Source organism: Atta colombica, unplaced genomic scaffold (assembly GCF_001594045.1).
Source record: "Atta colombica isolate Treedump-2 unplaced genomic scaffold, Acol1.0 scaffold9, whole genome shotgun sequence".
Lineage (NCBI taxonomy): Eukaryota > Metazoa > Arthropoda > Insecta > Hymenoptera > Formicidae > Atta > Atta colombica.
The window spans coordinates 3,261,279-3,272,632 of record NW_017259583.1 but is presented as its reverse complement, the minus strand read 5'-3'; the positions used below and the strand labels follow the sequence as shown (position 1 = coordinate 3,272,632).

Here is an 11,354-nt window from a genome sequence, read left to right as displayed (position 1 = left end):
TATATATATATATATACCGTGCTTAACGACATGACAAGATAAAACAATCAACCCTGTTACTACAATTAAAGTCTCTCGCGTTATTTGATTTAAAACTTCAAGATTTTATCAATTCACACGGGAATAATTCCAGTATCGTAGTACCGGTACACAAACGAGTCTCGTTGTCTCATATTCGTCGTACGGAGAAAGAAAAAGAGAGAGGAGAAGAGAGAGGCGAAAAAGAGAGAGAGAGAGAGAGAGAGAGAGAGAGAGAGAGAAAATGAGAGAAAGAGACAGAATCAGAGCGGAATACAACACGGAAATTTAATCGCAGCCGCGTTACAAGCAAATATTTCGCGATGCAACGACGTTGTTTTACTGTGCACCATATTCCGGACGAAGGAGATAATGTTAACGCGCGTCCTCGCTAGCGTCTCTTGCTGTCATTATTGTTCCACGATAAAGCGTTCTTTGTGTCCGCTCGAGTGCACGAGAAGCATGCATGCTGCCGGCGATTTGACAATACCGTAAAATTCGCGTTCGCGTGATAAAATGACCGACAGAAGATGAGCTCGAGCGAACAAGCGAGCGAGCTTTACTTCACGAGGAACGATCTATTGAAACATATATATATGCATTACTTTCTGATACGCTAGTAATTAGACGACCTTGCACTCATGCACGGATATGAGCAAAAAGTGAATCGTATATATGTGGACTTTATCGTCGAACGGATAGATATAATAATACAATTACAAGAAATAGCTCGCTAATGATAAGGAATATAAATTACTCAAAATTGGGATTGAATTTCTGCTGTGTGGCTAATTGGTCGAAAACATGCTTCCCATTCATCATCGATGACACATCACGCATAGAGTAGACTCATAATTACATTGCCATGGGAAGAAAATGTGTGGACAAAAAGTTTTCATGCGAACAGATAGTTTGATATTTTAATATGATCTCTAAACTGAAAATTTAAATTCCTTTTCAAATATTGTTGTTTCTCAAAATACAAAATTATGATGATAAATCAGTTAAATAAATAATAATGTAAATATGTTTTAGAAATTTTTAAGAAAGTATTTGTAAAAAAACAATTTGCATAATGAAGAATAATATCTTGTATAAGATATCGAGTTTAAATTTATAGTTAATGGTAGCAATTAATTGTGTGCTTTCCGAAAATATTTTCGTAAAGAATATGATCCATAAAAGATTTTACGAAAAATACGTTTAAAATAAACACAGAAATTAGCAATTCAGACAATGAAAAATAGAGATGTATCTTAGAATGCCAAGTTGTGATTAATGATCATGATTAATTCATGTGAAAGCTGCTTTCGTAAAAACAGTTTAAGCTGATGAATTAAAGCTGATAATAAAAAAAGCCCGATTTACAAGTAATCGAAAACGCTTTAAACTGTTTTTAACAACGGAGAACTACCGATGAATCCTCTGGGTACGAAGTCCTTGGTCGCACGTTGAATAATTGACGGAGAGCATAAATAATTGAAGGTGCCTTTTAGCGAACGCGACCTTAAACTTACTCACTCTACCGTATAACAAGAGAGACGACGAATAAGACATGAAACGATGAAAAAAAAAAGCATCCCGGTCGGGGGTGTAAAAGTAATGGCCGTAAATACTGTCGGAAACATAAGGGTGCCATTTCCAAGAAAAAGACGCGCGCGGTTATGAAAATACTTGGAAAATGGAAAGGCAATGGCGAAGCATAGTTGAAGGCCAACGTGCCGTATTCTCCTTGAGAAAATTGCAACGAATAAAAATGCACGTTAAGTAAGTAGCAACAATCAGTTTCAGCAGCAATATCGCATTTATTCCACAATACAATAAGCTAATAATAATAATGAACACAATTGTGATAGAGAATTAATGAAACTCTGGATACAAAAGTACTTCGTTAAGTATCTGTTAATGAAAAATCGAACTGCCTCTCTCGCGCAAATTGCCGATTAAAATAAAAACTATTATCGCGTAATAGCGGCAGATTGTCATAATTATGTAATATACGCGGAATAATTGGTCAAAATTAATCGCATCAATAATTTTCTCTGTACTAGAAGCTATTATTAAGCGCAATATGTAGGAATGCACGAAAAATTCACTTTCGCAAACGAATTTGATGTGACAAAATTGTTGCATGTAAATTCTTTATGGAACATAAAAGAGCTTTCGGTTCCATTTCTATCACTTTTCGTTCGCCGTTTCGTTTCCGGTTTTAGTCGTTCCCTCTGTCCTCTCTCGCGCGGCAGGATCCGACAATCCGACGATGGTCTCTCCAATGAGCTTAATCCAACCCATTAAACGAATATCATTTTCATTTTCATCCCACAAAATGTCTGCCTATTCGTCTATGCAGCGAATCCTCGAACGTTCTATTAGAAACGTAAAAGGTACTTTCGATTACAATCATAATCGACATTAGATCGCTCGCAATTTCTCGGGGATTATCCCTCGATGAAATCGCGCTCTTCGTCGCCCAGATTTTCTCGCAAATTTGTAGTCGGGATAACGTCACATGGCGAACATGCAAAAAACTGAAAAACTAGTTCGAGACGAACGCGCTAACGCGCGCACGCTCGAGTTTAATTCCCTCTGGGAATCATTCCTCTAGTAATCGACAAGCCCACACTCAGTGCGAGAAAAAGGAGACAAGGTCAGGAACGTGACGCGTGAAAATGTCTGGAGAGTACGGAAGACGGAAAGTCTACCATAGAGAGATTGCTCAAGCGTAACTAAAGCAGAAAATATGAACGGAATAAAGATGCGCGTTTGCTTGAAAATCGAAAGAAAGGGCGCCATCGCCCTGTATAGTTCTTCCTGATTCCCGCAGAGCTTACCTCCTCACGTTTTTCACGAAATGTGCAAAATTCTCATGAAAGAAAATTCCAATGTCCTTTGGGATCCAGTAGAATTACGACAATGATTCGATCTGCGGCGACCTACCTACCCATTTGTGAATTTTATGTTTGTCGAACATGTCGAACACGTTGGATAGATAAGCCGTCACGATAGAAGAGCCAATTACATTTTCCAATGCAATCGTCTCGGGAGATCAACATCGAATTTTACGGAGATGATCATAACTTTTAAAAGGATCCAAAGCTAACAATTTTTCCGCATGATGTGTAATTTGGAAAAGTCAACAAATATTTCTCAGCAAGATTTTTCGTAGAAAGAGATTGAAACTTGAATTTCAGTACTCTCCGTATATCTTCTGTTCCGTAAATTCCTTCAAGATACGAACGATAAAGATAGATTTAGATCGGAATAAGAAATACAATACGGTGGTTGATAATCTCTACTTGGCGCCGTGTTTCCAAAAGTAACCTTGGACAATGAGACAGGAACAAAAGGAGAAGTTTGAACAGAGGCAGGATAGAACGAATGGAGCACAAGACATTAATGCATAAGAATGACAGAGCTAAAAAAAAATATCGCATACAACTTTTTTCTTTCATCGGCCTATGTCACGCTTTTATAGTTTCTATTCTCTATTTTTATCATTCAACGAATACGTGCTTCATATTTTCGCACTGCAATCCTATCACATGGATCGTTCCTAGTTTTATCTTCATCTTTATTTATAAAAAAATAAATTACAATACAAATTTGTTTTAACATGATACGATTCGATATATTTATATGCACTGTAATTAATATAATTTTCTCTTCCTCTCAGAATACAAGATTTAAACAGAATCGATTAGGCAGAACAGTGAGATAATTAATGAGCGCGACATACGTGGCCTCGAGCGACGAATGCGAGATACCTATCTCGCGTGACTCCTTTGTAGAAATCAAAGCCGTAGAAAATCGCGACGTATTTCGCGATCGACTGTTCGATACACTAGAATATTATCGGGCGACATTCCGACGTCACGACGAAAACTGCAACCGGCGAAAATAAATGAGGCAACGAATGCATCTCGCCAGCAACATTCCAATAACGTGGCTCGATGCGAGGCTATATCGATGCGCGTTGCAAGCCTCGCGAAATTATCCATGTCGCTTTTCCTTCGATTCCATCTGCCGCGCAGATGTATAGAACGGTCTCTGTTCGATATATCGAACGTGCATCGTTTACGTGCATGACACGTGACGAGTTCGAGCGGAGCGGATAATCCCGCGCAGTCATCTAATTTGTATGCAAGGGCAAACACGTATTAGCACGCGCCAGAGTGGAAAATCCAACAGAACCGATAGCTCGATGTAAATTCGCGGGAACACTCGATAAAAGAAAAAAGCTGATTAAAAGAAGAAGTACGTGACTTTCGTTTAGATCAATGATCTTCGCGACGTATCTCTTGATGGAGCAAAACGGAAACGATTAGTGTATCATGAAATTAAGATTTCTTCATGTTTATAATAACGACGTTATTCGCGGCAATTAGCGAGACCGGGCGTGCACATTGCGAATAATTAGTATAGTTAGACTGCTTGCAATTATAGCTATTCGATCCCTATTAGAGGGATTCCTCCTTCCCGATATACTACGCTGTACTAGATTACACTCGAATGTTACACTGAGAAAAAATTGTTCACTTAATCTAAATTGGTTCGTTTGATTAAATTAAATTATTTCTTTCGTTAGAGAATGTGTGTATTTAAATCAAGTATAAGCATGTTTGACTTGAATTCATATATTCTTCATCGAAAGAAATAAGGACGAACTAAATTAATTTAGTCCAATAATAAATTTGTTTTCTCAATGTATTGTACTATATTCTTTCTTCTTAATAATAGCAAAAATTAGTCTCTCGGAGAAAGAAAGAGAATGCTAATATCTCGATTGTCTCTTGGTTTCAAAAATATTGTTTTCTTCCTTTAAATAAAAAATAATCTACGATTAAAAAAATATAACAATCTACAATATTTGACACACACAATTTCGCTTTTTTTAATGTTCGTGGAATAAATTTAATATTTATATGATTTTACAGTTATGGTTTTTTTATATACGTAACTAAATTAAATGTAAATATAAATATAGATAGTTAAACACTGTCGAAATAAGTTTCTGACAAAAGATTATTTCTATTCGCAGGAATTAATCCTAACTACAGAGGGGGACAGACGGCTGAGTCCACACACCAGCAGGATAGTAGTGAGCAACTGTTCATCCGTGATGCTTGCGAATTCAAGTCTGATCTCGATGACTGGACTACGATCGGTGGATCTAGTGAACGTGGCGAATTTGACTCTAGTCAGACAGAGTTTCGAACTATCGCCGTTCAGCATGCGTACGCGAATCTATGTGCGAAACAGCAGCATCGACGTAATGCCGAGCTTCGTCTTTCGCGGCGACATCGAGGCGATCACGTTCGAGAACGTACGGATCGGCCAGCTGAGTGCCTTCTCGTTCGCCAATTTGATTCACACGGAAAACCTACGGCTGGAGAACTGTCGTATTGAAACAACGGAGGCACAAGCCTTTAAAAAGTTCGAGGTCGGCTATTTACACGTGATAGGTGGTACGTTCGGCGATCAGATGCCGAGTCGCACTATGAACGATATCGAAGTCTATCATAAATTCATGTTGGATGGCGTGAAAATGGGCGTTGTGAGGAGCAACGCTTTCATAGTAAAGAGTCCACGCACGGTTGCGATACAGAACTGCATAATCGACAACCTGGAGAGCGAGGCTTTCGATGTGACGGCGCAGGGCGCCGTTATCATTAAGAACAACACCTTCGGTAGCATCAGCGTGGGTGCGTTTCTAGGTATTCGCGCGGATCGCGAAACTAGATCGCCGTCGTCGTCAGCGTCGTTGACACACGATCTCATTTTCAAGAACAACAGCGTAAGCAACTTCGAAGAGGGTTCGCTGATGTTCGATCGCACGAGTTTCCGACCAGAGCTTGATAATCTCATCATCTCGCTACCATGTGACTGCCAGATGTTACCCGTGTGGAAGAACTATGTGCTCAACTACACGAACGTCTATTCGCGGTTCTACGCGAGAGAAAATTTGTTTGTGCCGCCCCAATCGCAACCCCAGGAGCCCATCAACGAGACTCCGGAAACTTTCCTATGTTTGGACGGCGGAATAGACGGTACGCCGATCAGCTTCGTCGATTACGAGGGACGTCACTGTTCGCTCGGTGGCTCCACGCTCGTCTTCATCCTAATCATCGTGGGTGCTATTCTCGCCCTGATAATATGCGTGTGTTTGATCGTCTGGTGCTGTCGAAGGCGCCGACAAAACAACAGAAAGAAGTGGATCAGTGTGCCGACCAATGCACCTGACGTAGTGTCGAAGAAGAACGGCGTAATCGGCAGAGAGGCCGCAACGTCCGGCACGCCGGTCGACAGCAGGATAACGATGGTTGTACCAGACGGCAGATTATATCGAGAAACGGAGTTTCATGTGATCGTCGAGAAGGCCGAGCCGCTTACGACCGAATTGTAACGAGACGCCCCAGGCGGCTCGACGAGGAGGCCTACGATCGTCCCTCCCGTTGAAGAGGAACTCGAGTGGGCGGAAACGTCGAGCCGCTTTAGAGTGTACAAGCTATGAAAGCTATGAAAGACGTCGCGCAATTGGCGCCAGTGAAGAACAGTAAAAACCATAAAAACTTAGATCCGACGTGCTCATAGAATGTGAGAATAGTTCTTCCAGTGGAGGAAGGAAAATTCCTCGCATCTTAATTGCGTGCGTATTATAGACTGTGTAAACTATTGCCGCTTAAGGTAATGAAAATGCAAAATATATGCAGACCCAAATCGTTTTTAATTTATATAACTGATTGTTTTCAATTTATATAACTGATTGTCTCTTCTAGTACAACACAGTTCGTAAGCTTCCATTCACATATCATGCGATGGCCGATTATTCCAATCGCGCACTCTTCTCATTCCTCGGACTGACTTTTACTTCGAGAAGGCAGTCATAGAAATTAAAGTTTTTTAGAATGAATCGCGAATTTGGATAATCAGTCGCCGCAGTTAGTTAAGTTTATCATTAAACTTTCAAAAAAGAGAAAAAAAGAATAAAGTGAGACCCTCGTCGAAGCGATGCGATTTAGGAAACAAAAAAGAGAGTGAGAAAGCATAACTCATGTAGAAAAAACTAAATTTGCTGTCTTGTGCAAGATACGCGATTGGACCGATCTTTCGCATTGCTTTAAGTTCATCGATCGATAGCATGGTTATCGACGAAACATTAGTGAGCGTTTCGAGCGAAAAAACACGGTACGAAAGGACCAAAAAAATGGGATAATCACTCGCTCGGACAGCTGTGCCATTCCTGAAGTGACACAATTCGTACATAATTCGTGTTCACTTCACAAAAATTTTGATCTCTCAAATACAAGAAAAACAGTGAATGAAGATGATACACTTCACTAAACTTTCATATCAAAATCGTTCCAAATTATCGTTTTTATATAGAAAATTGATAGCAATGTAACTGATTAAAGAGCGAAAATAAATCAGCAAAATTAATTTATTATGCCAAAACATACTCCACATTTCTCATATCAGTGGCGAATTTATAAGTTAATAGCAAGTATCATTTTATAAATTTATGACAAGTGTTTTCAATTTCTCTTTCAATTTTGAAGTTTATTATTTTTTTATAAATAATAATTTTATTAATTAAAACAAAATTATTCTTTTTAAGATACGTCTTTTAACATATGTGTCTTTCTATTAATTTTATTAAATATAAAAAATTTATGTATCTTTTTTTATTCATTTTTGTTAAAAGAATTCCTTGGATAAAAACGTTAGCTTCAAGCTCTTGAAAATATAAATCCGTCACTGCTTCATACACGCTTTCGAAAAAAGTGAAATCCGTCAGACCGTAAATTAATTTTTTTTAAAAGACAGTAAATTAATTTTTTAATGTATTGTATTACAAATTCGTTATCACATTATTTTATTAATATCTTTGCATTTATTTAAATGCAAAGATTTTCTATGAATCTCTCTTTGCGATATAAGGAAAAACTATTGTTACTGTTATTATAATTTATATTTAATTTTAAGTAAGTCATGATAATCAAAATGTTACGTTGTTTCACAGAATTTGCTGTGTGTTAATGTAACGCTGGAAAAAAAATTTCAGCGAAACAGGTGATCTTATAAAACCAAAATTGTACATCCCACCATATAGCAATATTCTTCGATGCGTTTGAGCTGTGCGTGTAATGAAAGCATTTTAAAGGACTTGATTATGAGCGAACGTATTCCTAGATCATAATTGAATGAAAATAAATAAACATTTTCCTGTCCCTTTCCTCTTTAATTAAAAGGAGGCATGTATCGCGATATTGATCTAATATTTTGATAATCATAAAAAAGGCATTCCGCCAATTACAAAAGAAGAAATAAAATAAAGCTTGTCGGAAACTATAATATATTGTACGACTAAAATTGATTTATTGAACAGAAGGCCCAAACACTCGAAGCACTTGAAGACGGAGGTAAGCAACGCTTCGTCTCGAGCACATGAAAGAAGAGAATTAAGCCTCGGAAAACTTTTTGTGCCTCTTATACTCGATAACTCGATCTCTGCTAAGGTAGGTTTTATTAGCATCCTGCTCTGATCGAAAGATCAGAGTCTAATATACAGCAACGCATGCAAACTATATGCGCAGGTATGTATGCGTGTATACGTGTGAAATTATATCGTTGTGATCAATAAAATCAGTTTATAACGTTATACATAATTATAATTATCGTGAGACTGTGATATAACGACAGCCGACTGTATAATTTGTTTCGCATTGAACAACCGAAGATACAATAAAGACGATATCAATAATATATTTGCTAATCGTATTAAGATTGTTTTCCAAGAAGATTATGTTAATATTCCTTTATTTAAAAGGTTTTTTATATCATTTTATGAAAAAAAATTTATTTATTTTTAATATCCGTGTTTTAAAAATAATTACAAATAAAAGCAATCGTGTAGCTAACGATAAAATGTAATAAGTCTTCAACGATTAAATATAATAGGTCACATAAGATTCTAATTAACCAGAAAATGTCTATAAATATTTTATGTTTACGTTTATGTTTTACGTTTATATTTAAAATGTACGATTTTTTCATATATGCCACCGTGATAATCGGGATTATACGTATCAAGTTGGATAATAGACATCAGATATTTATACGGATTTTTGTTCTATTTACATAGTATTGTTTCAGACAACTTACTATATCTAAACGAACGAATAAAACACCGTTTCACTACAATCTTTCCACAATAAAAAAGAAACTGTATGCATCAGATATATCGATTGTAAAGTAAAAGACATGAAATTTTTTACATGTAGAAAATATAACAGATGTAATAATAATATATGAATTAATGTTTCATGAGATAAGAATACTGTACATTCTATCAAACTTTTATTACAGCTACACAGTTTCCCTTTTTTTAAAAATCAAAACTGATGTTAGGTACTCACCTGTATGGAAGCACGCCGTCGAGAGCCTGCGAAATTGTAGGTGGCGACGCAAGTGCGAATCCTCGTCCAAGTAATGCCGAATGTACAGAAAAAATCCTCTTTGCCGTTTCCTGCATCGACTCCAAGTCCTCTTCAACTTCTTCCGCTGGAAATTGTAGTATCATAAATTAATTTACTGAAAGAAACATAATATTCTTTGTATAACTGAGATAGTCGTCTTTTCGAAATGGAAACTGGATTAATCAGAAGCATATTACACATTATATATTATACATTAAAACATTTTAAAGAATATACGTTTTACAAACATATTTATATTGATTTATTAATATAGAACAAAAATTCCATCATGTTATACTTACAGGAAACTGGAGGTAATGATAAATTTTTCTTCATGAGACTTGCAGCGCATGCTCCTCCGAGGAAAGACAATTCAATCTCCAAATTCTTTAAACCATGGCCAGATGTTATCCAATCATAACCAATGACTAAGCATTTGAAACCGTAAGTAATTGAGCTTTCATTTTTCATATAATCAGATGCAGTTTCCAAGGAAAATATCACTTCATTTCCTAAACACCAAATTTATTGAGCATTATGTATTATATAGCATAATATTTAATATTTATAGTATTTTTAATTAATATTGCATTTAACATACCTGGTAACACAACAGCATTTTGCGGCCATTGACTTTGAACATTACTCAACTTATGTAATACTGGCCAATGCAGAGGGATATCTTCACTCATACTTGGAGCTGTTCTGTAAAAGTAAAAATTAAATATAAACATAAAATATCAGAATATACTTGTATTTTATATGAAAGTGTGAAAGTATTTTACCCTACGGAGGAGTTGCGAATTATATGTGGTATATAAAGTTGTAAATAATCTTCTGGTTGTGAAGTTCCACATTCTGGAGTAAATTCGACGGTTAGCCACTTTACTGTTTCGGGAAAAGTAACTTTGTAATACGATACTGTCGCCGGTTTATAAGGATGTTCGCTTTCTAACCAAGTATAATGATGACTAGTAGTAACTGGAGGAGCAAAGTGTGATTGAGTTTCACTATCTTGGGATATTTGAGAAGTTCCCATTGTGGACAGTAAGTTCAAAGCTGCAACGTGTGGCAACATCTCTTGTATTAGAGTAAGAATTTGTACACTGCTCTGAAAGACCAAAATATATATGTTAAATATTTCTCTTATTATTACATCATCTAAGATGTTCGTATTTAAAAAAGTCTTTAGAATTACTTACTCTAGGATCTGATGTAGCTAAGGGACTAATGTGTGCCATTACTAGCGGTAAGAGAGTCGTTACAAAAGTTGCGTTACCAAGGACTTCATTAGCTATCACTTCTTCACCTCTTTCCCTTGCCAAAGAAAAAATTTCATTCGATCGTTGAATGATCGTTGCGGTCATGGCAAGAGTACATTTTCTCGCTTGCACTTCAGCCATAGCTTTATTCGTGTGTTGCCCATCAGAATCTTGCGGATTTGAATAGTACAAAATATGTGGTATTTGACCTCTAGTTTGTGTTGTACCTGCAATATTACACAATTACATTAATATAAGCTAATATTATAAAAATAAAATTTTTTTTAATATACAGATTTTTTTTAATGTACAGATTTAACGCACCATTAAAACTTAGAGAACAAGCGGTAAAAGTAAACGTTGTGCCATCGGCTCCTTTGACAATGCTTAGACCACCGTCACCGTTACTAGTACGTCCTCCACGATTTCGTAATCTAATAGCATACTTAATGTTTTCTTTTATGAGTACTGGTTTGTCAAATTTCAATTCTACTATGTCATTAATGCAGTCATCTGGTCCGAAAGATCCTCTTGTAAAATCTAAACTACTCCAACGCTGAGTATGTGATGGATCGTTACCAGTGTTATTTTGCTATTA

At 36.6% G+C, this 11,354-nt stretch overlaps 2 protein-coding genes across 3 annotated transcripts in view; one reads left to right on the top strand and one right to left on the bottom strand.

The window, feature by feature from the left end:
- The window catches only part of LOC108693489, a 16,362-nt gene extending 9,373 nt beyond the window's left edge, over window positions 1-6,989 (top strand). For both annotated transcript variants that reach the window (XM_018202474.1, XM_018202475.1), the window contains exon 3: window positions 5,057-6,989. In XM_018202474.1, coding sequence (XP_018057963.1) covers window positions 5,057-6,421 — 1,365 coding nt within the window. In that variant the 3' untranslated portion in view covers window positions 6,422-6,989. The remainder of the gene's footprint in view (window positions 1-5,056) is intronic.
- Window positions 6,990-9,430: 2,441 nt separating this feature from the next.
- The window catches only part of LOC108693316 (E3 ubiquitin-protein ligase MYCBP2-like), an 8,586-nt gene continuing 6,662 nt past the window's right edge, over window positions 9,431-11,354 (bottom strand). Inside the window, exons 11-16 of the mRNA XM_018202197.1 lie at window positions 11,081-11,348; window positions 10,697-10,983; window positions 10,280-10,605; window positions 10,096-10,199; window positions 9,797-10,006; window positions 9,431-9,579 (exon numbers count right to left, since the gene is read on the bottom strand). Of these exons, the coding sequence (XP_018057686.1) occupies window positions 9,431-9,579; window positions 9,797-10,006; window positions 10,096-10,199; window positions 10,280-10,605; window positions 10,697-10,983; window positions 11,081-11,348 (1,344 nt within the window). The remainder of the gene's footprint in view (window positions 9,580-9,796; window positions 10,007-10,095; window positions 10,200-10,279; window positions 10,606-10,696; window positions 10,984-11,080; window positions 11,349-11,354) is intronic.